Source organism: Mycothermus thermophilus (assembly GCF_041956435.1).
Source record: "Mycothermus thermophilus strain CBS 625.91 unplaced genomic scaffold VTJ04scaffold_3, whole genome shotgun sequence".
NCBI classification, from domain to species: Eukaryota; Fungi; Ascomycota; class Sordariomycetes; order Sordariales; family Chaetomiaceae; genus Mycothermus; species Mycothermus thermophilus.
In genome coordinates, this window is record NW_027191429.1 from 1,845,535 (window position 1) to 1,869,401 (window position 23,867).

The 23,867-nt window shown below is 56.0% G+C and overlaps 12 protein-coding genes across 12 annotated transcripts; 8 read left to right on the forward strand and 4 right to left on the reverse strand.

Moving 5' to 3' along the window:
- Position 1: 1 nt before the first annotated feature.
- Positions 2-1,483, forward strand: VTJ04DRAFT_4785 (mitochondrial 37S ribosomal protein uS4m; the record flags this gene model as incomplete). Its single annotated transcript, XM_069362829.1, has 3 exons — positions 2-46; positions 123-584; positions 671-1,483. The coding sequence occupies 3 exons, from the start codon at positions 2-4 to the stop codon at positions 1,481-1,483; spliced, it is 1,320 nt and encodes a 439-aa protein (XP_069219737.1).
- Positions 1,484-1,564: 81 nt separating this feature from the next.
- Positions 1,565-2,847, forward strand: VTJ04DRAFT_4786 (uncharacterized protein; the record flags this gene model as incomplete). Its single annotated transcript, XM_069362830.1, has 3 exons — positions 1,565-1,744; positions 2,040-2,691; positions 2,741-2,847. The coding sequence occupies 3 exons, from the start codon at positions 1,565-1,567 to the stop codon at positions 2,845-2,847; spliced, it is 939 nt and encodes a 312-aa protein (XP_069219738.1).
- Positions 2,848-2,858: 11 nt separating this feature from the next.
- On the reverse strand, positions 2,859-4,714 carry VTJ04DRAFT_4787 (uncharacterized protein; the record flags this gene model as incomplete). The annotated part of the gene is made up of 4 exons (XM_069362831.1): positions 2,859-3,494; positions 3,548-4,014; positions 4,078-4,332; positions 4,441-4,714. The coding sequence occupies 4 exons, from the start codon at positions 4,712-4,714 to the stop codon at positions 2,859-2,861; spliced, it is 1,632 nt and encodes a 543-aa protein (XP_069219739.1).
- A 650-nt stretch (positions 4,715-5,364) lies between these two features.
- VTJ04DRAFT_4788 (uncharacterized protein) lies at positions 5,365-5,826 on the forward strand (the record flags this gene model as incomplete). Its single annotated transcript, XM_069362832.1, has 2 exons — positions 5,365-5,546; positions 5,802-5,826. The coding sequence occupies 2 exons, from the start codon at positions 5,365-5,367 to the stop codon at positions 5,824-5,826; spliced, it is 207 nt and encodes a 68-aa protein (XP_069219740.1).
- A 1,632-nt stretch (positions 5,827-7,458) lies between these two features.
- On the forward strand, positions 7,459-9,975 carry VTJ04DRAFT_4789 (uncharacterized protein; the record flags this gene model as incomplete). Its single annotated transcript, XM_069362833.1, has 1 exon — positions 7,459-9,975. The coding sequence occupies one exon, from the start codon at positions 7,459-7,461 to the stop codon at positions 9,973-9,975; it is 2,517 nt and encodes an 838-aa protein (XP_069219741.1).
- Positions 9,976-10,359: 384 nt separating this feature from the next.
- On the reverse strand, positions 10,360-10,743 carry VTJ04DRAFT_4790 (uncharacterized protein; the record flags this gene model as incomplete). Its single annotated transcript, XM_069362835.1, has 1 exon — positions 10,360-10,743. One exon carries the CDS (start codon positions 10,741-10,743, stop codon positions 10,360-10,362), a length of 384 nt encoding a protein of 127 aa, XP_069219742.1.
- A 61-nt stretch (positions 10,744-10,804) lies between these two features.
- Positions 10,805-12,121, reverse strand: VTJ04DRAFT_4791 (mitochondrial 54S ribosomal protein mL44; the record flags this gene model as incomplete). The annotated part of the gene is made up of 1 exon (XM_069362836.1): positions 10,805-12,121. The coding sequence occupies one exon, from the start codon at positions 12,119-12,121 to the stop codon at positions 10,805-10,807; it is 1,317 nt and encodes a 438-aa protein (XP_069219743.1).
- A 400-nt stretch (positions 12,122-12,521) lies between these two features.
- On the forward strand, positions 12,522-13,173 carry VTJ04DRAFT_4792 (uncharacterized protein; the record flags this gene model as incomplete). Its single annotated transcript, XM_069362837.1, has 4 exons — positions 12,522-12,698; positions 12,758-12,777; positions 12,854-13,036; positions 13,101-13,173. The coding sequence occupies 4 exons, from the start codon at positions 12,522-12,524 to the stop codon at positions 13,171-13,173; spliced, it is 453 nt and encodes a 150-aa protein (XP_069219744.1).
- A 596-nt stretch (positions 13,174-13,769) lies between these two features.
- Positions 13,770-15,126, forward strand: VTJ04DRAFT_4793 (uncharacterized protein; the record flags this gene model as incomplete). Its single annotated transcript, XM_069362838.1, has 3 exons — positions 13,770-14,333; positions 14,863-14,895; positions 15,076-15,126. The coding sequence occupies 3 exons, from the start codon at positions 13,770-13,772 to the stop codon at positions 15,124-15,126; spliced, it is 648 nt and encodes a 215-aa protein (XP_069219745.1).
- A 389-nt stretch (positions 15,127-15,515) lies between these two features.
- On the forward strand, positions 15,516-16,452 carry VTJ04DRAFT_4794 (uncharacterized protein; the record flags this gene model as incomplete). The annotated part of the gene is made up of 2 exons (XM_069362839.1): positions 15,516-16,047; positions 16,130-16,452. The coding sequence occupies 2 exons, from the start codon at positions 15,516-15,518 to the stop codon at positions 16,450-16,452; spliced, it is 855 nt and encodes a 284-aa protein (XP_069219746.1).
- A 2,762-nt stretch (positions 16,453-19,214) lies between these two features.
- On the forward strand, positions 19,215-20,150 carry VTJ04DRAFT_4795 (uncharacterized protein; the record flags this gene model as incomplete). The annotated part of the gene is made up of 2 exons (XM_069362840.1): positions 19,215-19,704; positions 20,131-20,150. 2 exons carry the CDS (start codon positions 19,215-19,217, stop codon positions 20,148-20,150), a joined length of 510 nt encoding a protein of 169 aa, XP_069219747.1.
- Positions 20,151-20,479: 329 nt separating this feature from the next.
- VTJ04DRAFT_4796 (uncharacterized protein) lies at positions 20,480-20,778 on the reverse strand (the record flags this gene model as incomplete). The annotated part of the gene is made up of 2 exons (XM_069362841.1): positions 20,480-20,626; positions 20,689-20,778. The coding sequence occupies 2 exons, from the start codon at positions 20,776-20,778 to the stop codon at positions 20,480-20,482; spliced, it is 237 nt and encodes a 78-aa protein (XP_069219748.1).
- Between the last annotated feature and the right edge of the window lie 3,089 nt (positions 20,779-23,867).

The window sequence follows — 23,867 nt, forward strand, 5'->3', positions numbered from 1 at the left end:
CATGAGGCACCGCAGGTTGTTGAGGTACCACGGCCTCAAGCGCCCTGTGAGTCTCAGAGCCTCTCTCACCAGAGCCATTGCTCCCCCTCGAGCACCTTGCTGATGCCGCATTCCCCGCGCAGAAACTCCGCCAGACGTGGAACAAATACAACCTGTACAACCTCGCTCGCTTCAAAGTCCCCAACTTCCTCACCAGCAAGACGTATTTCCAACAGAAATGGTACGCCAAGTCCACGACCCGTCCATACCACGGCGAGCACATCAGGGAGGGGCAATGGGAGCGCATGTTCAGCCGCCGCCTGCGCTCCGTCGTCAACATGGACCCGGCCTACATGGCCCGCCACGACGGCAGCGAGCAAGCCGCCGGTCGTGGCTCCGGTCTCGAGGTTGCTCCCGGCACCAACCCCTCCGACATTATCCGGAACCGCGGAAATCGTGACGAGCCCACCCCCTACATGCAGATGGCCTTCGCTGCCCAGGAGCGCCGTCTTGATATTGCCGTCTTCCGCGCCATGTTTGCCAGCAGCGCGAGGCAGGCACGCCAGTTCGTCCTCCACGGCGCCGTCACGGTCAATGGCAAGAGGGTATGGAACTTGCTAGCATCTCTTCCCTATGCATCTCCGTCCTGTTCTCCGTTCCCCTGCTGACACCTTCTTCTCCTCCCTGCCAGATGCGGCATCCCCAATACCTCCTCAACCCAGGCGATATGTTCCAAGTCAATCCCGAGCGCGTGTTGATGGCGACCGGCATGCCCAAGCGTCCCACCCAAGGCGGCAAGTCCGCCTCATCCGCCGCCGAAGAAGGACAAGACGCAGCCGAGGAGGCCGAAGAAACCGCCGAGGCCTCCGCAGAAGAAGCCTCGGAGTCGTCCTCCCCTGCCGGATCCGAAGCCGCCAAAAAGCACCGCGAGGCGCTCCTCGCCCTCAAGGACCGCGCCAAGCGCTTCATGGTGGCCAAATCCGACGTCCTGCGCGCCAAGCACAAAAAGGCCATCCGCAAGATCCTGCGCGAGATCAAGACCTCGATGAGCAAGGCGGGCAGTAAGTCCCAAGCCGAGCTCGACGCGGTCGAGGCCGAGCTGGCCGAGTTGGTCGACAACCTTACCCTGTCCCCCGCTGAGCGCCGCGCCAAGCTCGACGAGCAACAAAAGAAAGCCGAGGAGCTTGACCAGGAGCGCCTCGAAAAACACAAGGCCAACCCCGCCCTCCTGACTCCCGCCCAGTTGAAAGTGATCCAGCACCTGGCCAAGGAGGAGGCAGAGAACCCCTACGATCCGTCAAAGCCGTACGCCACCCCCTGGAGGCCCCGTGACTGGATGCCTGCGTTCGCCTTCATCCCCCGCTATCTCGAGGTCAACCACAAGATTTGCGCCGCCGTGTATCTCCGCCATCCGGTCGCCAGGCCTGGGTCGGCAGAGGTGCCCACGCCGTTCCCGCCTATGCTGAACCAGTTGGCCTTTAACTGGTACCTGAAGAGGCGTTAAGCGGGGGAGGAGAGGAGAGGTGGTTGTTATGTCAAGCTATCTTGGGAGAGAGGAGTGAGGGTAGGAAGAGTTGGGAATGAGATGGTGGAAAAGGGGAGCAAGAAACGGGAGAAGACGGTTGATGGGCAAATCAGCCTGCCTGTTGTTGTCACCGGTCTCCCGGTTCTAAAGACAAGAATAGAGGATGGATGGATGGCAAATGTATACATGGATGGATGTGTATGCCACGAACGCTATGTACTAGGTACTTTGGGTGTTGGGGTAGGCGGTAGACTTGTGTAACTGTAAAATAGGTAAAATATACTCCCATGATCTCGGCCACGTTTTCGGTTCTCAGGACGTATTCCAGGCCCGCAATGGCGACATCTCAAATAATGTGTCCTTCGTGTCATCTCACAAAGCAGGATACAAACTTCACGGGGTCAGATCGATTGACCAAGGGAGACCACTTTATTCCAGAGAGAGACGACACTCGGTTACAAAGGCAGAAGGGGGAACCAAAATAGGTAAGTAAAACAACGACTAATATTGGGGTGCTGAAGAACGACAAAGCTAGGCTAGGAAAAACAAAACCAGAGAGAGAGAGACAGAGCTGTGGCGACAGCCCGATGTTTTTGGATGTTTGTGTTTTCGACATGATCGAAGGGGCAGTGACCAGAGAGGCAAAGATGAGGTGACGTGGCTGAGGTGGTCGGAAAAAGCCCAAGACGAAGGGGAACGAATAACCCAGGGGGTATCAAGAAGAAAACATCTTCCTCCGTCCAAGCCAAACCCACCCGTTGTCCTAGTTCCCTCCCAGCGCAAAACCCTTATCATTCCCATCCGCGATAAGCACATCCTCCAGTCAATCCCCATGATGACATCGTCAGTCAGGACAGCCCCGGGTATGGCGGCTTGCGTCGGTCGGCCGGGATCCAGCGAGCCGGTTGTGCCTCCCCATCGAAGTGAATTCGGTTGTCTGTCGTCGGAGTCGTCAGGGAGCGCAAACAGGTTGACTAATGGTCCAGTCAAGTCAAACATCGATAAATGGAAGGTTTGCCCCCCGTCTCAGACGGTGAGAAACCTTGATGGTCCAGTGACTGCTCGTGCCAGCTCTGGCAGCACTCCCTTGTGCGCCGACAGCGAAGCACTTCCCCAACCCACCCGAAGTACGCCGTCGCAGGAATCCTCGGCCGCCTTTCGCATGACTTTTTGTTCCCGAAAATGGGGTCTGATTAAGGGGATGTAATTAAAAGACGAAACGTGAAAAGAAAGCAGACACAAAAAAAGGAAAAGAGGCGGCAGGCTGGTATTGTTGGGGCATCATGAGAGAAAAAGAAAAAAAAGAAGCGAACAAGTCGTCGAAGATGCGCCGGGGGGCCTAGAGTGGCCGAGGTTACCGGAGAGAGAACCCCTTCCTCTTGGGTTCCTTCTCCAGCGGCCGGCCACTCTCGAGTCTCGCCTTCTTCTCCTCGAGCTCGAGTCGTTGTCGCTCGAGCTGTTCCTTCATCTCGCGGTGGCGGGCGTACAGCTCCTCCTCGCTCTGCTTCAGCTTGGCTTCCTTCTCGGCAACCTTCTGCTGGAAGACCATCTTCATCTCGGCCTCCATCTTGGCGAGCTTCTGCTCGTGGAGGTGGCGCTCCTCCTCCTGCTTGACGGCAGGGTTGACCTCCTTGAACACACTCGGGTCTTGCGAGACGCCCATAGCGATCAGCTTGTCAGTGCGGTAGTTCTCGTAGAGCACGTTGTTGGTGTGCTCCTTGAGCTCCTCCATGTGGGTGCGGATGAGCATCTGGCGGAGCTTGACGAAGTCGCAGTGCTCCTCATTGTCCACCTCGATGACACCCCACGGGTAGCTGCGGCCACGGACACGACGGCCATCGGCGGTGGTGACCTCGGTGTTGGCGCCAACAACAGCGAAGGGAACCTTGGACATGATCTCGTTGTTCTCGGCGATGGTTTCCTCGTCATCGAGCTCGTAGCGAGGACCCTCGAAGATCTGGATATTGTGGTGCTTGATGTCGGCGAGAATCTACAATGCCCAGTTAGACAAGCACAAAAAAGAGAGGGACACAGAAAACGTACCCTGGCCTTGAAAAGGGCAACCTCCTCGTCGGTGAGGGTATCAGCCTTGGCGATGACCGGAATCAGGTTGACCTTGGTGTGCAGACGCTTCATGACCTCAATATCGAGGGGCTTCAGCGAGTGGCCGGTGGGCTGGATGAAGAACACACACGCATGGATGCGGTTATCCACAATGTTCATGCGGTTGATCCTGTTCTCAGCATCCAGGTAGGCATCGAAGCGCTGCTCGATGTTGTCGACAATGGGCCTCCACGACTCGTCGTTGTTGACGAAGTCACCAAAGCCGGGGGTGTCGACAACAGTCAGACGAAGGCGGACACCAGCCTCCTCGATGTCGGCGCTGATGGACTGAATGGTGACAGTCTTGGGGATGATGTCCAGGCTGGGCCCCTTGCGCTCCTTGGGCGGGTACAGTGAGGTGTTGAAGAGGGTGTTGACCAGGGTGGACTTGCCGAGGCCGGATTCACCTGTTGACGAGACGGGTCAGCTCGGCCGTTTGCAACCGGGCCAAAAACGGGGAGATCACGCACCAACGACCATCACATTGAAGTTGAAGCCCTTGCGGACGCTCTTCCGGTGCCATTGGTTAGGGAGGTTAGCAAAGCCGACGTAGCCCGTCAGCTTCCGGCGGACAATGTTCTGCTCGGTAGTTTGAGAAGGCGCTGCAGCGACAGTGTCAGATGGAGCTTGGCGATAAAGTTCCGATCCAGACGGCGAGGTCAGGGCACTCGGTCCCGAGACCGCGAGAGTAGGGGAGGGGAATTCTGTGTCAATACCGTTTGAAGCTGCGAATCAGACTGTCAGCATCTGTTTGCTCTTTGGAACATAGGGTGCCTAAAGATGCGTGGGAGTCTGTGTCTGGGAGCACGCGGAGCCTAGCTTCTCAAGCAGACCTTCCTCAGAGCCTGGGGAATCTGGTGGCTTTGTGGCACTGGGATCCAGGCCGCCGTACGAGAGCGACGTCAACATAGGGAGCCGCGGCGTTGAGGCCATTTCCGACAGCAGTTGGCTGGGTGTCCGATACTCCGGCCCCGGCAAGAGTGTGGTTGACTCCCCAAGCACAATTCTGCCACGGCTGGTCGGCTCATGCCCCGGATTCTGGCCAATGGCTGCGCTTTGGGAGACATTCCCACCAGCAGCTCCATCGGGTTTCCGTGGACTGTCCATGTTTCGTCACGAAGTGATGGTGATGCTCGGGCGAGTGGAAACGGCGAGAATGGCCGGATTGAGATGCGACCGGGAGTGTTGCGATGGTTGACGCGGACTCAATCAGGTCCGTAGCTGTTGTTTCTGGACAAATGCTATCGGTCTCCCGAGCAAACAGAAGAGGAGCAAGATGCAGGCAGGCTCCGCCGTGGCTTCCCAAAGACACAGACATGTCGACGCACGATCAAACAACCAAAGGCAGGTGTGCTTACCCATTGTGGCAGAGACGGTAGCGAGCGAAGGAGAAAGAGAGTGTGAAGGAAGGAACGGGACAGAATCTGCAAAAGCACAAGGAATCGCCGTCAGTCAATCGATGTTCCACGATTTTGTTTTGGCTCGTCCGTCAATGTCCGGTGTTGTGAACTTCCATGGGTAAGAGAAGACCCAGCAAAGAGAAGTCGCCTCTCGCGTGTTTGTTTCGTCAGGGTTGACGGTGATTTCATGCAGGCAGAGATGGGGCTCTGAGTCTGGTGCTCCCCTAGATGCGACGAATCTCCATCCAATGTCGATTCTTCAACACACCACAAGGGGAAACCGCCAAACCACCCAACTCTAGGCCCATTGAACACACGACAGGTCGCACAACGCGATGCGATGGGAAAGACTCGGGGATGGGCGACAAGGAGAAGTGGGAATTCAGGCACGTACCGGGTCAGTCGCGTATCGTGTCCGAGACGTCTGCGCGAGAAGAGGATGCGGTAGTGGGCGCAGAAGAGGAGAATGACTCAAATCTGGCCGCAGGCAACAAAATACGACGGGAAAAGAGCGTTGAGAAAGTATCAAAAAGGACCAAGTGATGGATGGCGAAGGGTTGGGGAAGAGTTGAGGTCGTCAAAAGGGAAAAATTTCGAGTGCGACGACAAGAATAGGGAGATTAACTGGCAGCTTTGGCTTTTGGCCTGCGTCGAGCAAAAGGGGGTCGCGCCGCTGGGCACGCACCAGCTCCGGGACGACCAAGTGCCAGGGGGCCTGCGAGCGACATTATTAGCGGCAGGGGTGTCGCGCGTCCTCATTGGCCAGACCCGTGCCAATGGCTGCCGGTCCCCAGACCGGGGGGAAGATTCGCGGCCTGACCAGAGGAGGACGAGGACGACGAGGAACGACATGGATCTTGGACTTCACTTGCATCCAAAATCACCTGGTTTGGGCCAATCGAGTCCAACAGAGGGTTCGACCCGCGATGCTCTTTGTTTCTGCACCAATTGCCTGGGGGAATGCTGCGGGGGAACACCACAGGTGAGCGTTCAACGGAGCCCTAGAGTATTGGTTGCATGCAGAAGTGCAAGCCCACTGAACAGAGCGAATCTTGTGGAAGGGATGGATGCCGTCGAGAAGGAACCCTGGAATCCTCACGACGGCGGGTCAAGCCGTGGACAGATCCAGGACAAGAACCCCGGACTGGCTCCCTCTGCCCCTGCAATCCTTCATCTCGAATATCACGTGGTGGAACCCGATGTTGGTTTCTCTGCTTGAGGGAAGCAAATTCAAGATGCTTGCTTGTCTGAGACTCCTGCAACTCTCAAAAATGTGCTCGAAGCTGCGCTTGGCCTAGCCTTCGACGGGTCAACAGGCTTCAACTGGGCTGACAGCACATATCCGTAGGTACTACACAGTACTGCTCAGAAAGAGACGTCGATCGGGTTGAAACATTGTTTCCTCTCGGTAGTAGCCGAAATGGCATCTGTCATGCTGGACATGACCGTCTTTGACACGAGCATGCAACTGTCCCCAACGCAGCAGATACGAGGGCTGACAACCTGATATCCTGTGCTTGGTTGGTTTACTCTTACGTCCCGTGGACCTGATATCCTGTGCCCAGGTGTTGGTCGTGACTTGGAATGCCTCTTTACGGCGTTGAATCGTCCTCCAACAACCTCCGTTTTCCATCCTCCATGCTTACTGTGTCTGTTATAGGTGTCCCCGCAGGTCATCCCACCGCGCAACAGCGCATTGTCCTTGCGTGTAACCGTTGCTGGCGTCCAAGCGGCGCGGGCTGAGTTGCAGAGTCATCATATCTGAGGTACACTACGTAGTCCACCAGATTTTGCTCTGAGATTCAAAAGAAACCCAGATTCGTAACCGACAATGAGACACCAAAACCCTCAATGTCATTGCAAGAACATCTAGAATGTGCGAACAAGAGGGAGTCAGCAGTACTACATATCATAGCATCATGGTGCACTAGGCAGACAATCGTCGATCAGACCGGCTATGGCACCCGTCCAGAATAAAAAGGAGAATATGGAAGTTCCAGGTCGAGGATCCAAGGGCATGGAAATTCCATCCAAGCAATAGGATAGGGTTAGGGTTTCTCAACGAGGTTCCCCACCTGTTCCTGAATCCGTCGGCTCCTTTCGTTGACGAGGAATGATGTCAGGGGCAGAGCAGGGCAGGACAAACCGAGCTCTGGTCTTTTCAGGAGGATGGAAAGCTCTGACTTCAATTTGCTCTCTTCCTCGTCAACTTGTAGCCATCACAGAATAAAAATCTCAGGTTAGAAATGACATTTACAATTTACATTCACTTTGGAACCATAGAGTTGTCTTCCCATGAATCAATTGACCATGTTTGAGAACTGATTGCCCCATTGACTTGCGCTGTTAACGTCACCGGCCCGATACGGAGCAATCGGTACCTGAAGCACCTCGACAGCGCGGTCCAATTACTCCGTAGACGTGTTCTGTTTTGCCAAACACCATACCACCATGGCGAGCACAGGCATTACGGCCCGGAACCTGGCCTGTCTCAACGCCATGAGACGGACAATTCTGTCTCCGTCCCTGAGACACGGCATTGTCGTCTCACAGAGCATCGCTCAGCCACGTCTGCCCTCCCACGTGGGACAGCAGCTCGCCCAACGCCGTGGTCTGATCCTCTCTCCGCGCCGACATCGTCAAAAGGTCCGGCTCACCAAGTCAATATCGGTGATCCTCACCAGTGCATTGCTTGCTCTCTGGCTCTATCCGGCTGATGATATTGATCATGCCGTGCAGCATCTGACATCCAAGGAGGCGGGGCCGGCGATAGCCCGTCCCGCCCAAGCACAAGACAAGTCCTCCAACCCGGACGGCGGCAACGACGATGACGAGCAGTCGGCTTGGGCAAAGTTCTCAAATTCATTCTCCAACCTCTCGTTTGTTCCCTCTACCGAGGACCTGACAGAGAAGGTTGTCGACCTTATCTTGCCTGAGTGGACCAAGTCCGTCCCCGGCTACCTCCGGAAGCTGCAGCGCGAGCTGAACATGGCACCCGGGTCGCTGGCTGCCGAGATCTGGAGCGAGGCCAATGATCCCTACATTCACCCCGAGATCCAGTACTCGGCCAAGGTCCGCGTGTCAAACGACCTGTGCGATGACGAGAAGGTGTTCCTGGAGCGGAGGCGGAGGATGATCGTGCCAGCCCTGGCCCGCTTCCTTGGGATTGACGAGAGGGACATTCACCCGGATGATGTCCCCACTATCGCCATGTGCGGCTCAGGAGGTGGGCTGAGAGCCCTGGTTGCCGGGACGGGCTCGTTCATGGCCAGCGCCGAGGACGGCCTGTTCGACTGCGCGACCTACATTTCAGGTGTGAGCGGCTCGTGCTGGCTCCAGTCGCTCCTCTACTCGTCCGTCACGCGCGCCGACTTCCGCACGGTTATCGACCACCTCAAGACACGCCTGGACACACATATTGCTTACCCGCCCGTGGCCTTCGACTCGCTGACCACGGCGCCCACCAACAAGTATCTCTTAAGCGGCCTCGTGGAGAAGCTCAAGGGCGATCCTGGGGCCGATTTCGGTCTTGTCGATATTTACGGCATGTTGCTGGCCGGAAGACTGCTGGTACCAAAGGGCGAGCTCGGGGTCAACGAGAAGGATTTCAAGCTGTCCAACCAGCGAGAATACATCAAGTACGGTCAGAACCCGCTTCCTATTTACACGGCAGTGCGTCATGAAATTCCCGAAGTGGACTCTCCCGAGTACGCCGGTCCGGGTTCTTTGTCAGAAGAGGCGAAAGAGAGGGCGAAACGAGAGTCGTGGTTCCAGTGGTTTGAAATGACTCCCTACGAGTTCTTCTGCGAGGAGTTCCAGGCCGGTATCCCGACTTGGGCCATGGGCCGCAAGTTCAAGGATGGCTCCGACCTTCCCTCCCAAACGGGCTTCCGCTTGCCTGAGGTTCGTATGCCTCTATTGCTCGGCATCTGGGGTAGCGCCTTTTGCGCAACTCTCAGCCATTACTACCGCGAAGTCCGGCCGGTCGTCAAGAGCCTCAGCGGCATGCAGGCGCTCGACGACTTGATCTGGGGCTACAACGACGACCTGAGCAAGGTCCACCCCTTCGATCCCGCGAGCCTGCCCAATTTCGTGCACGGCATGTACGGCAAGCTTCCCAAGACGGTTCCCCGCAACGTCTACGACAACGAATACATCCAGCTCATGGATGCCGGCATGTCCAACAACCTCCCCATCTACCCTCTGCTCCGACCGGGGCGCGACGTCGACATCATCGTCGCCTTCGACGCGTCGGCCGACATCAAGACCGACAACTGGCTCTCCGTCGTCGAGGGTTACGCCCGGCAGCGCAACATCAAGGGCTGGCCCGTCGGCGCCGGGTGGCCGAAACCCACCGAATCCCCGTCCGTGACCGCCTCCCAGCTGGAAGAAGCCCAAGCCCACTCCGCCGCCGAGGCCGAAGACAAAATGGCCTCGGCCAAGGCAGAGCAGCAGCATGCCCCATCATCATCATCATCCTCAACAGGAGTAGAAACGACACACCCACCACCCAAATCTATCGGCGAGAAAGCCATCACCCCCGAATCCGCGCGCCAAACCTCCGCCGCCGCCGAGCTCGGCTACTGCACTGTCTGGGTCGGCTCGACCTCGGAGCGCTCCTCCGAGCCGCCCCCGCCGCCCGTCGACGACGCCACCGCCTGGCCGCGCCTCACCGCCCCGGACGCGGGCATCACCGTCATCTACCTCCCCTTGCTGGCCAACGAGCGCGCCGCCCCCGGGTTGGACGTGGCCACCACGGATTTCTTGAGCACGTGGAACTTTGTGTACACGCCGGAGCAGGTGGAGCAGGTGGTGGCGCTGGCCAGGGGGAATTATGCCGAGGGTAAGGAGAGGATACGGGCGACGGTGCGCGCGGTGTACGAGAGGAAGAAGAGGCTGAGGAAGGAGAGGGAGAGGGGGGATATGCTGTGGAAGATGTTGAAGCGGCAGGGGGATCATTTTAGTTGAGTGAGTGTTTTGGATGTTTGGCTGGTAAGGGGGAGTATTGGTGTTGATAGACCACGGTGGAGGGCGTCCGTGTGGTTGTTGAGTTGTGTCTACCTGCCTGACCTCAGTAGGTTGGAGGTGAGTAAGTCCGAAGAAAGCAATTGAGGGGGGTAGTTACGAGTAGATGTCTGTTATGTATGTAATGACGGATTCAAAAAGAAGAGGCGCGCTATATCACACCCTCACGGAATCTTGGGGAGAGATATATGGACATGCTTTCTACATTGAAGCCCCCGCCACCGCCTCGTGTACTATGGCAACCAAAAATACATATACATAAAGTACAATACACTGACGACAGGAGTAAGGTAGTCATGTCTCTCCCATCCCGGTTTCCCCGACCCTTCATGGCCTGTCAAGTGAAGTTCGCCGAATGCTCATGACCGGCGGCGGCGTGTGTGTTTGTGTATGAAGGACATGGTTTTTTGTACACGTTTTCGCGCGCCATTTCTCTATCTCAACACTCGTTGATTCATCCACCGTGTGGCAGGGGCCCCCCCTCCGCCGCCTGCTTTGGATGGAAATCGCTAGGGCGGAGAGGAGAGAACAAGGGAGAGAGAGGAACAGGTCAAAAGACCGTCCGTAAATCGATGATTCTCTCGACAAGACCCCACAGCCACAGACACATCCCCCATAGAGCCAGGTTGATTTTCCCTGTGTGCCGGCGCGCATACCCATCCTGTTTGGTCTGAACCTCCAGGCCGCCCTTCGTTCTCTTTCCAACCCCATTTCGAATCGTTTCCTTCGGACAGATGTCTCTTGTCTGAGCAACACCATCAACTCCCCCCTTTTACCGCCCAACAATCTCGCCCATATCAATATACACCGGCTCCCAAGGCTTGGCATTCTCCGAGAGCATATCGCTCGGCACGCGGACGTGCTCGCCGGGGCTGTAGAGATACCAGCTCTTGAGAGCGTTGATGGCAGCCTTGACACGGGCATGCTCCAAGCTCGGGCCGGCGCCTTCGCCGAGTTTGTCGTTGCCCGAGAAAATGCCAACCACAAACACGGGGGTGCGCGACAGGCGACCCGTCTCGGACAAAAGCCTCGCGACGGGCGGCTCGAAGTCTTCGCGGGCACAGAGCATGTTGAGCTCGCGGACGGGCTTCTTGAAGGCAAACAGCTGGCTGACGTCGAGGTGGCGGGACAGGATGTGGGCGCGGATGAAGGCTTTGGCCTGCTCGCGGCCGACGTGGGCGTAGAGGGCGCCGACGACGGCGCGCGCGCAGTTGGCGTAGGCCCGCTCGGCCAGCGAGCGCGTGTACTCGTCGCCGTACTGCAGGTTGCTGCGCTTGCGCAGGTTCTCCTTGTCGGCCTCCGGGTCCACCACCTCGCCAAAGTCGTCGTCAAACACCACCCGGCTGTTGATGCCGTGCCGCCACTTGTACTTGCGCATCCCGTCCAGCTCGGAGCGGCGGTAACCGAACCCCGTGATGGCGTCGCCCGGTTTCTCCATGGAGAATTGCAGCAGGCCCGGGTCGACCTCGCCGCCCGGCGCTGCGGCGTGCTCGATACCCCATGACCGCGCGACGTGGTGGAGGGTGGCCGGGCCGGCGTAGCCCTTCATGGCGGCGAAGAGGATGTCCATCGGGAGACGGGGGTAGCGGCACATGAGGTACTCGGCTACATGGTAGTGGATCAGCGACTGGCCGACGAAGGCGAGGGTAGAGTTGTTGAAAGCCGGATTCGGGTCGGCGGACGCGTCGACAAGGGCTCGTGCGAGCGTTTGCAGCGGGAGTTTTATGGGGAGGGCGAGACGGGCGTGCAGAGCCGCCAGTTTTGCGGACTCGAGAGCGCGATGCGGGGGCGGGGAGGGCATGCTGGTGGCGTGGGGCGGGAGTTCCTCGAGCGGAGGAAAACGGACGGGGTCCGTGTGGTCGTCGAAGTCATCCTCGACTATACTTGAGGTGGTTTCGGTGTTGTTCTCGGTGGGTATTGAGGGTGCAGCGGCGGTAGACTGGCTCCTCACGGCAGTGCACCGCGGGACGGAGAGGGGGAGAGCCGGGGCCCGGAGAGCGGTTCGGGGGACCGATGCAGACCGAGACACAGCCCTCGGACGAGCCAGCAGGAGCTGGCCGGTCAATCGGTCGAGCCTTAACCTCTTCATGGGTAGAAACGGAGGAGTGTGGTGGGAAGTGGTGCGGAAGGAGGGGTGTCGAAGTGGGTGGCGCTCAGCACCCCGAGGATGTGCAAGACGACCCTCGAATGGCAGAAGCGTGGGAATTGGAGGTCGTCGGAGTCGAATGAGTCGGCAACGGGTCGGGGCGGTGGCGGTGGACGGGCAGTGGCACCGTTGTTGTCTCGTCGTCGTCGTCCCCAAACCACAAAAGCCAATGCCGCACTTCGCACTTGAATCCCAAATCGAAAAAAGTTCAACTCCAGCAGCTGCCGACGCCCTTCATTGGGTGCAGGGGTCCAAGACCGGCTTATGTAAGGGTTTAGCCTTGGCATTTCGCTGCGGGACATTCCGGCGACTCGGATTGAAATCTTACCGTATCTTACACTAGATGCTCTTGAAATTACGCAGCGTCGAGGGGCTTGGCGCAGCGCAGCGCATCTTCCCGTCTTCGAGTCTCCACCAAACACCAACGACGACATCGTCAACGCAGCCGGGCAGCTCTCTCTCAACCTCAGCCCTTTCACCCCCCGACCACACCCCACTCTTCCTCACAACAGACACAATGGTATGCTCCACGATTTCCTCAACCGAGATCCAATTGCTAACCATATATGTTTTCTACAGGGCGGCGGCGGCAAGATCCCGTAAGTCATGCTCTCGACGACTACCACCCACTTCCGCAATCCCTCGAGCTCTGACCACCCGATTCCCCGTCTGCAGCTACCCCAAGCACGTCTGGTCGCCCTCGGGTGGCTGGTACTGCCAACCTGCCAACTGGAAGAGGAACACTGCCATCGCCTTCGCCGTCATCTTCGGCATTGAGGCTCTGCTTTTCAAGCTGAGCGGCGAGCTGGAATACCGCGCCAAGATGCCCGAGCCCGACCGCTTCTTCCCCAGCAGATAGTACGTAGATATTGATTGTGGAGTAGCAGCCCGATCGAAACTGACACGCCCATTCCCACCACAGTATCAGCAAGCAGATCATCGAGTACGAGAAGGCGCAGAGGGAGAAGGCGCAGCAGCAGCAGCAGTCATCATGATGGACGGTTGTGCCTGGATATGAGAAAGGGTTATGTCCATGTGTTTACCAAACCGTCAATAAATGACCTTGACTTCCAGGTTGTGAAAATTCCTCGACGCTTGTCTCGTTCGGTTTCGCTGTGCCCGTTATCGTTATTCCAAACATCACATGGAGGGATGTCACTATGCTAGGTATCGCACAAGCCAATGGCTCTTCTGAGTCCCGACCATTGCACAAACCGGTTCATTCTCACCTCCTCTGTCCCCTGGACGAACAGCACCGTCCATGTTCATCCAGGTCCCAGAACAACCTTCTTATTCTCCCTACCCTTGTTGAACCATGTGTTGAGAACAGCCCTCCTATTCTCTGCCTGCTCAGTCTGCTGTTCACCATACAACCCTCTTGTACCTAGATCATTGGTGTTGGCCCTCGAGCAACCTGCTGTCCACCGGACATGAAGATTGATTTCCGGTTAGGACCCCTTTACTCTTCTGTTTCCCGTTCTGGTTTATATTGGGAACCGCCCTACCCATCCCTCTTACTCTTGTGTTTCTATCACTGCCTCTATTGCTCTGAGTTATCTGACGCCCTCATCTTCTTCACGACACTGCCAGCATGTCTTCACACAACCCCACCCACAACCGCACCACTCCCAGGGAGTTGGACAACTACTGCCCCAGCCCCAACGAGGCCTTCCAACCCCAGGGCGAGAACACCACTCCCCGGAGGCTGATCTGCACCATTTGCTTCGAGACGGAGCTCAAGCCGGCCGACAACGTTGCGGGCCCGTACCGGGACAGCAATCCGGCCGTCCTGCCCTGCGGCCACGTCTTCGGCTGGGTGTGTTTCCAGCTTTGGCTGGAGGCCAGACCCGGCAAGGAGTCTTGCCCAACGTGTCGGTTCCCGCTCCGGCACGATGCGTGCGGCCACGCCGTCGCGCCCGCCCGCGTCACCACGGACAGTCGCCCGCGAGTGCCGGAGACCCTGCCGGAAGGCGGCATCGTTTCCGGCCTGTGCGTCGCTTGCACGAACGAGTATGCTGACGAGGTGAGGGAAAATTTCCGCCCGCATCTCCGCGAGATGGTGCGCCGGGAAACCCCGGGGATGCCACAAGACCAGCTCGACGCTTTGGTTGAGGAGAGGTTGTGGAGTGACTTTTCCTGTCAGAGAAGATCCCTGGTAAGTCTTCGTTCTCCTATGGCTGAGAATACAGCCCATATTCGCCGAAATCATGCATCTCACTTCACATCTCTCATTGCCATGTCCGTGTCATGTACATCTGCCCTTATACTCCTTTATTTACCTATCACTTACGTTATCCAGCATATCATTTCGCAGACCATCATCACTTTCACTCTCTAACCTTATGCCTAACTTTACTTCTCACTTTCATTGTATCTTTCATATCTTCAGCCTTTCTTCTTCCTGGCGCTAAGCGTCAAGGGGATACATTCCTTCTCTTGATCTTTTCCCTATGTCTCTCGCTCGCTCCATTTCTTTTCATCTTTTCCTTCCTTTTCTTCTCTGACCACTCTTTTGTATCATTCTTTTCTCTTGCTCATATACTTTTCTCTCGGTTGAAGTATATATTTTTCTTTTCTTCTTTTTACCTATCTTTGTTCTTTTCTTGTTTTTTACTTTTTTATTTTTTTGTTTCTCTTTTTTATCGTTGCCTACCTACTACGTGCAACTATTTGACGTAGCTCAGGCTTCCAAGAGCCTGATCAGCCAGACCACACAGGTAAGTGGGCACTCAACGAAATCGTACTGTTTCTTCAAGTCATGATGCTTGGTCGTCTATACGCAGAGTATGGTCTGAAGCACACCTCCATTGTCCGTTTTCCGCTCTCGTCCCTTCATACCAAATCATAATTACGGCTGATCTCATATCCATGAGCTGATACACTAATGTATGAGGTAGATGTCTAAACCACGACTGACGGCATGCTTCTACACCTGTCCCGCCGGATGATGTGGCGTTCTGATCTGCGCTCAGCTCTCTTGATCCGATCATCCTCTGCGGCGGAAAATACCATGATTGTTTCATCGCCGCGTATGAGTAGACAACCGTCCCGCGCCTCCTGATCATAGAACAATCTAGATGTTCAGGTTCAGGAAAAAGGCTTGATGGGCGCCGGCCTGAAAAAAATACAAGTCGACGATGCCTCGCAAAAGCTTTCTCGGTCGTTTCCAGATTGAGGACTCCCAATACCTATCTCTTCATTTCCATTCATTGTCTCTGTAATTGTGTTTTTTTCGCCTTTCAGAAGCGTCAAAAGTCTCAGAGCTACACCGGGAGACATTCTCAACCCACGAAACGACGATAACCTGTGCTTGCCAACACCACCGAACCTCACCAACATGAAGCTCCCCACCTATTTCCTCCTCGCCCTCTCAACCACCGCCTACCTGGCGTCCGCATCCCGCCCGCATCTCCCCCGCCAAACCTCCTTTATCACCACCACCACCACCACTACCACAACTTCCTCCTCCTCCACCCGACCCAACTGCGCCGCCGTCACCGGCGCCCCGAGCGTCAACTTCGGCGCCTTCAACCTGACCACCGACGTCCTCTCCGCCGTTGCCGATCTGAACCTGGACGAGCTGCAGGCCGTGTCGGGTGTGGACATTGCCGACGTCAACCTCTCCGACCAGGCGGTCGTGGCGGAGGCGATTCTGGCGCTGCTGGCCGGGTTCTTTTGTTTGGGAATCAACGAGCGCGGCCGGGAGCAGATCTTGGGCCTGGGGCTGGAGGCGGACGTGCAGCTGCTGTTGCTGCTGGCGCAGTTGGCGCAGCTGGAGCTGCTTGGGTTGGTGGATTTGAGGGGCGGTCAGGGAGTGGTGGCGCGGTCGGGGGTTGTTGGTGGTGGGAAGGGGAGGGGAGTGGATTTGGGTGAGTTTGTTCTTTTTCTATTTCTATGCGTATTTTTTCTGGTGGGTTGGTTCAAATGCTGATGTGCTATTGTTTGTGGCAGACCTGTTTAAGCGTGAAGTCAACGAGATCACGAAGACGGCGAAGCGCGTCAAGGAGCGGCGGGACCCGAAGAGCCTTCAGAGACGGCAATGCCAAGCTTTTGTTGGAAATGACGGTGTAAACCTGAGCAGCTCTGAGATTGAGGAGAGTGTCATCACGGCACCTCCAACTTCCAGTGAGACGGTATCGGCGACATCAGCATCCACTGTCGCGCCTACGGTTTCCACCGAGGCCAGCGAGGCGCCGGCCAGCGACACACCGGACGTTGTTAGAGCCACGGCGGGTCTGACCCAAGAGGAACTGGAGGACCTGGGATTCCTCTAGCGGCAAGGCTTGGGCTGGTTTTCTCCTGATGATGGAAACATGGTGTTTGTTGGGGGAAATAGAGGTCGAGAAGGCTGGATATCCACTCGACCTTGACGCGGACTCAACAGAGAGGGTAACGGAGAAAAACAACCAAGGTGGTTCGGCCTTGCTGGCGAGTGAGAATCCTTATGTAAATACCATGACCCCAAGCAACGCATTTATGTTTGACCACAACAGATCGCCGATCAAAGGCATCCCAAGCTAGGCCCAAGCGAGGTTTCGCGAACAAACTTGAGTACTAGAACACCTAGATGGATGTACCAACACAGCCACTCCAGCCCTATGGGTTGGGCCACTTTTTGTTTCCAGATCTGATCTCGTCTTGGACTTTGTTTCTGTCACCTTACACCGTAGGGATAAGTACCTACCTGCCTCGTGGATGAGATGGAGGGTAGCGTGCAGTCCAGGGACGCAAGCTCGCCAGGATCCGACTGATCGGAACCCTCCAAGAAAATGATGAGTTCAAACCGTCATCCCAAATAGCCGGTACTCAGAAGGCCTTCTCTTATGTTAGTCGACGTAGTGAGTCGTCCAATGTCTTCTGGAAGCCTCTTCGTCGCAGCATGCGGCTTCAGCAGCAGTAAACCCCGATCTGATCTTCGTTGCTGCTGCTCCGTAGATGGGCTCAAGTTGGTAATGGAGCCCTTTTCATCGCTGGTGTCGTTGCAAGCCGTCCCGTCCCATCCCCTCCATCCCATCTCATCTCAGGAACAGGAATTGCCGTCTGAAGTGCGGCTCTGGTCCAGACCACAGGGACGGAGCAGCTCGGACGAGACGAAAAGGGACGATGACGTGTTGAAGCGACGGAGAGGAGGGAAGTGACGTGTAACAAGATGCGATGGCAACAGCTGTGCCCGAAAGCCCCTTCTTCGTCGGAAACTCGCAGCTTCCGGTAGCCAAGCTCTTGCCTCGTGCGTTGCCCTGTCATGCGACGCAAGCGATGGCAGGTGCTCAGATGTGCCATGCGCTTCAGGTCTGCAAGGGGTAAGCACGGAGTGCGGGTGCGTGTTGCACCGACACGGCTTCCGAGGTCCGTGAGAGCTCTTTGGCCAATCACAGCGGCCTTAATACAGTCTTGGCTATTTCTTGGCAGTTTTGTGGCCCACTTCTAAAAGCTTGGCGCAACCCCACGCCAAGCCTTCCCAACGCCGCCGTTGTTGAGCCTCGTGCAACGGACTCGACGACGTCCTGTCCTTGAGCTGCTGCCCCACGCGCTAACCAGCCTCTCGGTCTTCGACAGGGCAAGCCCCCAGCTCCGGGACGCCCCGACACGAGCGTTGGGATTTTTGATGAAACAAAATCCAGGGACTGGAGAGGTCGGGATGTCAATGTCCGGACAGTAAGCTTAATTGTGGAAGGTGCGGTTGGGATGCCAAGTAACGTCATCTCGTCTGAAGCGACTCAAAAACTGCTCGCTTACATCATGCTTTCCTTTCTTGTGCTGTGCGCTCAGGGAAGCGATGCTACGGAGGACTCCGTAAAGGTCTAAGAGCTATGCTTTTGTCGGCAGGGGCGACAAGTGCAGCAAACATGCCGAACGAACGGCGTGGGAAACGGAACACTTCGACGAACCTTTCCTGACTTGGAGATGCGTCTTCTGGGTCTCGAACAACACAGCAAAGACGCATGGATGGGATCGCTGGTTCTGCACATCACTCTCAGACGCCAGCATGAGCAATCTCCCTCTGGCGCGGCTGTTTGCAAGATCGACTGAAGTTCTGCTTTCCCAATGGCTCATCAATGCCGGGAATTCTGCGAGATGTTTTGCCTCCAGCGCCTTTTTCGACCAGTCAGCGGTTCGCCTGCTCGAAACATTTTGAAACGACGTCGTCCTGTTCGGGCGGCGATCAGGGTTGCCGTCGACCGACATTGAGTCTCTCTCAAGGTCTCATCCGGTACTTGGCCGTCCCCGCAAAGCTGCCGCCGGACCAGGAGTATCCCGTCTTTAGCCTCAAGTCTCGGCGTGACAACCATCCTGGAACACGCAACTCCCATGTGCCTGTTTGTTTCTCTTGGCATTCCCCCGACGATTCAACGGCGCCCCTAGCTCCACCCGGCCGGCCGATGTTCCGTGAGGGCACGCCGGCGTCCTCCCACCGCCCCGGGGCGACATTGGGCCAGTCCCCTTGTGGTGGTTGAGCTCGGTACGACGTAGCCTACCCTGTCTCGGCTAGCCTGCATCCTCAGCACATCCCCGGCACATCACAGAGAGCCCTGTCGTCGGTGTTTTACCAATCAGCCCTCGTCTGTCTGCGCAACCCCCAACCCCCATGCCTGACACGCACCGGATAGCTCCTCGATGTCTGTTCCGACGAGACGATGGCTCCTGAAGTGCTTGGCGGGCGGCTCACACCATCGGCAGTATGCCGCGCATCATTGATGGTCCCTCGGGGAAGAAAGACATATAAACCGAGTTCGTCGCCCGTCATCTCCGTCCGACTTTTGTTTCCCCATCCTCACCACTCCAGCCTTCAAGACTCCGGTCCACCAATCTCCTTCAGTCGTTCATTCTTAAAGAGGTGAGTCGATCGGAAGAAACAAAACAATCAGATGTCGATTCCATACTAACCCCATCTGCCAGCTGTGCTCTCTGTTCGCTTCCTTTCTCTCACTTCGCTTCTTGACCATCCTTGAGCTGTGCTCTTGATAACTATAATCCTTTAATCGCCCTTTTCCGCCTTCGTTTGAGATTTTTCTCTCCTTTCAAAAAATCAGCAAAAATGAAGCCCTTCACCTTCCTCGTTTCGGCTCTCGCTGCCACCTTCGCCGTCGCCGCCCCGGCTGCTGCTCCCGCTCCCGCTGTTGAGCCCGCTGCTACCAAGGATGTCGAGGCCCGCTCCTTCACCTTCGACGTCAACCTCCTCAACGGTCTCAGGGGCTTCCAGCAGGTCAACCTGAACTACCTGCTCAACATCAACGCCGTTCAGATCCACCTGCTGCAGAACCTGGCTGCCATCAACAACTTCAATGTCCTCCAGTTCCAGGGCCTCTTCCAGTCGAAGGTCTTCGACATCCAGACCCTGCTGCAGCTCCAGACCCTGCACACCTTCCTGCAGTTCCACCAGCTCGGTCTCTTCAACGGCTTCGACCTCTCGACCCTGCAGCTGTCGCACCTGCGCCTCGGCCTGCTCCAGAACGTTGGCGTCATCAACCTCCAGGAGTTCATCCTCCCCAACGTCATCCCTCAGGTCCAGTCGGTCGCCTCTCAGAGTGAGTACTAACAATCTTTCCTCCCCTTGCTCACTGCCTTTTAAGTGTGTGTCCTCTCCTCTCGCTGCACCGGTCCGAGAAATCCCCACCTCGCTCCCCGGCAAAGCAACAAACGTGTGTATTCACACGAAAGACCCCCCTGCAGCCTTGTTTCCTCCCAACCTCAATGTTCCCGTGGTCAGCACTCCGACGTCGAGCGCCAGCGTTGCCGTTCCCACTGCGGACAGCAACTCTAGCACTCCCGGGAATGTCGTGACCGCCGACGAGCAGGACGCCCAGGAGGGCCGCAGCTCTCTCAACAACTAGAGAGTTTAGCTGGGGGCCTTTTCCGGGGTCGCAGCGAGAGAGAGATTCGACAACCACCGAGAAAGCTGCTTTGAGCCTTCGTCATCTCGAGATCAAAAGCTGATATATGGATCTTTAAAGTCCGCGTCCTCAAGGAGTAAACGAACCCCGGCCTGCAGCGCGGGATTCTTCACTCCCCCGAGCGATCTACGACCATGACGCCAACGACGTGGAGGACGGCAGGTACAAGATAATGCGGGAAGCCAAGCCTTCTCGACTCTTTCGCCGCCGTCCTCATGATTTCCTTTCTATTCTGAGTGGCTTTTCATTTTTATAGCGGCGCGGGTGGTTGCGAGCTAGACTATGAGGGTGAAATTTTGGCTTTTGTTTTTGTTTCCTTTTTGTTTGGATGTGTGCGATTGGAGGTGGAAAGGATTATGATGGAGATATAGGAAAGTGAGGGGATAACCACGCGGAGCGGACACCACGACTACGACTGGAGTTTAGAGTCTAGAGTGGACTGGCCCGTGGCTGGAGTCGGGGTGATCGGATCGGGGGTGGTAGTAGTGGTAGTTGTTGTGCAGTGGATAATCAACCGGATTGGTTTTCCGTGGAACTTTGTGCCTCCCGTGCCTCCCTGAAGTGTGTTTTGTGTGATGAGAATGGATTTGCGATGCATGTCAGATGCTAACTTTTTACAAAGCACCGTGCATATCGCGAAACACAGGACAATGCGCAACTGCGCAGCAGCAGCGAAGGCAGCGGCTTTGGGAACTCCCGAGAGAACATGAGCTGACGGATTGACGAAGTTCACTGACAAACTGCCGACTTTGTGCTTCAGAAGGTGATCAAACCCTCAACCCCTCCCTTTCTTCCCCCTCCTCCCCCGTCAGCCTTGTCAAGAACGAAACCAAGCGAGCCGCATGACAAACATGACATCATGGCGGCTGATTCCGCGTCCCCCGCTTCGGGTCGGAGAAGCTCCGGGGATGACCTGCCTACTGTTAGAATGTACGTACACTAATAGTCAAAAGAATGCGGGGTTGTTTAGCAGGGGTTGCGTTGTGTCGTCTGTGTCGTCGCGTCTTGTGTTGGATCGACGAGGAAGGTCTTTTTTGATGGGATGGGATGAGAAATCTTTGTTTCTAAGTTAGGTGTTTATTTGTCTAACTTATGTGTAGTATATCAGATGGTTTGAAAGGCCAAGGAACTAGGGGTTTGAGGTGGTGGTTTTGAAACAGAAAATGGATGACTGTGAGCTGATTTCTTCTTCGTCTCTTCAATCAATTCTTTTATGTGATGTGAGAGGATATATGGGTGTCTTTTTCGTCTGTGGTTGTCTGAGCATATGTTTTGTGTCCGTCGTTGTCGTTGGGGTGGGTTTGTCTCGGGAGATGTCTGGCTGGCTTTTTAGGGAGGGAAGAGGCAGAGGAAAGTAGGCGAGACTGGAGTACTATCTGTGTGCTTGAGTTGCTCGAGATGACGGACGGTTTGCGGGTTTCTGAGGTCTCGTGGTATATTCGGATATAGGGGATTGCGGTGATACTGAAAGGCCTCTTTTACGGTATGATGTTCTGTGGTAAGTAAGCGTGAGATTTGAGATTTGTTCATGGACATTTTTGCTGAAGTGCCCATGTCGTTCAGCGGGATGGACGAGTGTACCCCGGTAGATGGCCGGCCAAGGAATCATGGCTACATGCCAACCTGGAGTGACGTCCCGAGCCTCAGTATCTTTCGTTGTGTCTTATCGGCTATCAAGTCTTGTGACGCGATGCCATCATGATGCCTGTGTCGATAATAACCTCAGGTTTGGTCCTCAGTGGTGCCCCGAGTTCTCAGCCTCGGGACCTCTGGGCGAGTTCATGTTCATCATATGATGAACACCTTTGAAGAAGGCCATTGATCTGTCAGGTTGCACAAAACTCTCAGTGTCTTATCATACACAACCAGCATCCTCAAGACCCATGTTGTTCCCTCATTGTGCCGTAAGGGAGGTTCAGGTAGCCACCAACGCCTCTCCATCCCAATCAATTGGGCCAGGGAACGAGAAGGGCCAGAGGGAGGTCGAGAGAACCCGACAGGTTGCACGAGGGTGGCGCGGCAGTGCACCAAGGCGAAGAGGCAGCATCAAATCAAGCTTTTTTGAGTTGCTCCCATCCACAAGAGCCTCAAATCACGTCGCGTGGGGAGAGGTATGCACATACCACACCCTCGGGAGAAACAGGCTTGGTGCGTCCTGGCGAGACCTTGACAAACGGACACGCAACAAGAGGTCGGCTCGCGTTTACAGCCCTGGTGAGGAGCGTACCTAGTTTTCCGCAGAAATTGAATGAAATGATGCGCGGGCGAGGTACCAAACCCGGGAGCGCGACGATGCAGGTGATATTAACGACAGCATCTCCTGTTGCGAGCTGAGCAGGTAGGTAGGGTATGCATGGTTCTACCGCAGCCGGGTATAAACTCGCTGTATATACAAGCATGCAACTGCAATTGCGTCGACTCCATACATCCCAGGAAAACCGGATCAATGGAGCGGGCTGATTCTGCGTGGCAACTTGTTTGCTTGATTGAAAGAACCGACACAAGTCTTGGAGATGGAGGTGGGTGAGCAGGATGTTTTTTGCTCCTCAGTCATCTGGATAAAGCCAAGGTGGTGGTCAAGTCGCACATGCGTGATTCCTCGAGGCTTCGACGCCATGCATGAGTAGCACGACGATGTTGAACGAAAAGTTTATTCGGGCTCGCCGGGATTCCGCCCTACCTGTCGGCCAGGCTGTCGATGTCATGCTTGGATGCCAGGTCACGAGCAGACCCTAACTTTAGTGATGCAGAACTCAGGTGCTGTGGTTTGTCATACATCGTGCTCCGTGACACCAGAAACACAGCGCGAAGGGAAGTGCTGAGCAGTGTAGTGAGTTGGGTTCGTATTCATCTGGAATCCTGCTGGTCGGTTCTTGTACCGAGATATTCATCACCAGTTGCTTGTGGAAATGGTCATCACATCACCGCAAACTGTAGCATTCGGCCGAGTGCCGCGACACTGGAGCTCGGGGGTTAGGGACAGGGTCGGATCCGGCCGTTGAGGGACCGTGTTCCAGACCCCACCGAAAAGCGAAATATCTTGGCCCTTGAACCAGGAAGCCCATTGTTGCGTTTTGTCGCGGTTGTGTTGTTGAGCAGCCGAAACTCGTCTGATTTGGACCATCCAGGAGGGATGAGCACTGGAGAAACTGGTCCCTGATCGCGTAGGTAGTTAATCAAAAGGAAACAAAGGGCTCACTAGGCAAACTATAACGTTGGTCAACGGCTGCTCTCTGTGATCCCTGGCCGTGCTTTTTGCGCGGTCGAACGTTGTCGGACGGACGGCGGTTAGTGGGGCTTGAAATCTTCATAAGGGGATCCGGCCTCGCGCTCGGATTCCAACTTGGAAGTCAGCCCCGCAACTGTTGCCCCCTTCAGGGTGCAGCATTTCTCCATCAAGTTGACCGCTTGTTTTTCGAGGAAGAAGCGAGGAGCAATGCCAATTCTCTGTTGGATTGATGGATTGATGTTTTTTGATTCTTGTCGGCGTCAAGACGCTGGAGTCCGAGATCTGACTGCCTGGTCTCCTTGCCTTGAGGTTCCGGGACGCATTCCGAGAGATTGACGGTGTGCAGCAACTGGCAGGCAGGCGCTCCCTGACAGCGAAGTGAATGCTTCCTGGATTCCCCACTCTTCCCGCGCTTCGTCAATGCAGGGGATTGATGTCGGGTGCTTGGAGGAAGTCGTGATGGTCAATTTTTGCGTTGTGTTGTTCGCCTTCCATGGTGCTCACTTGCAATCAGCTCATCAATCTTATCAATCCCGTCAGCCGTCTCCCCCGTCTTCCCCGCCTTCAT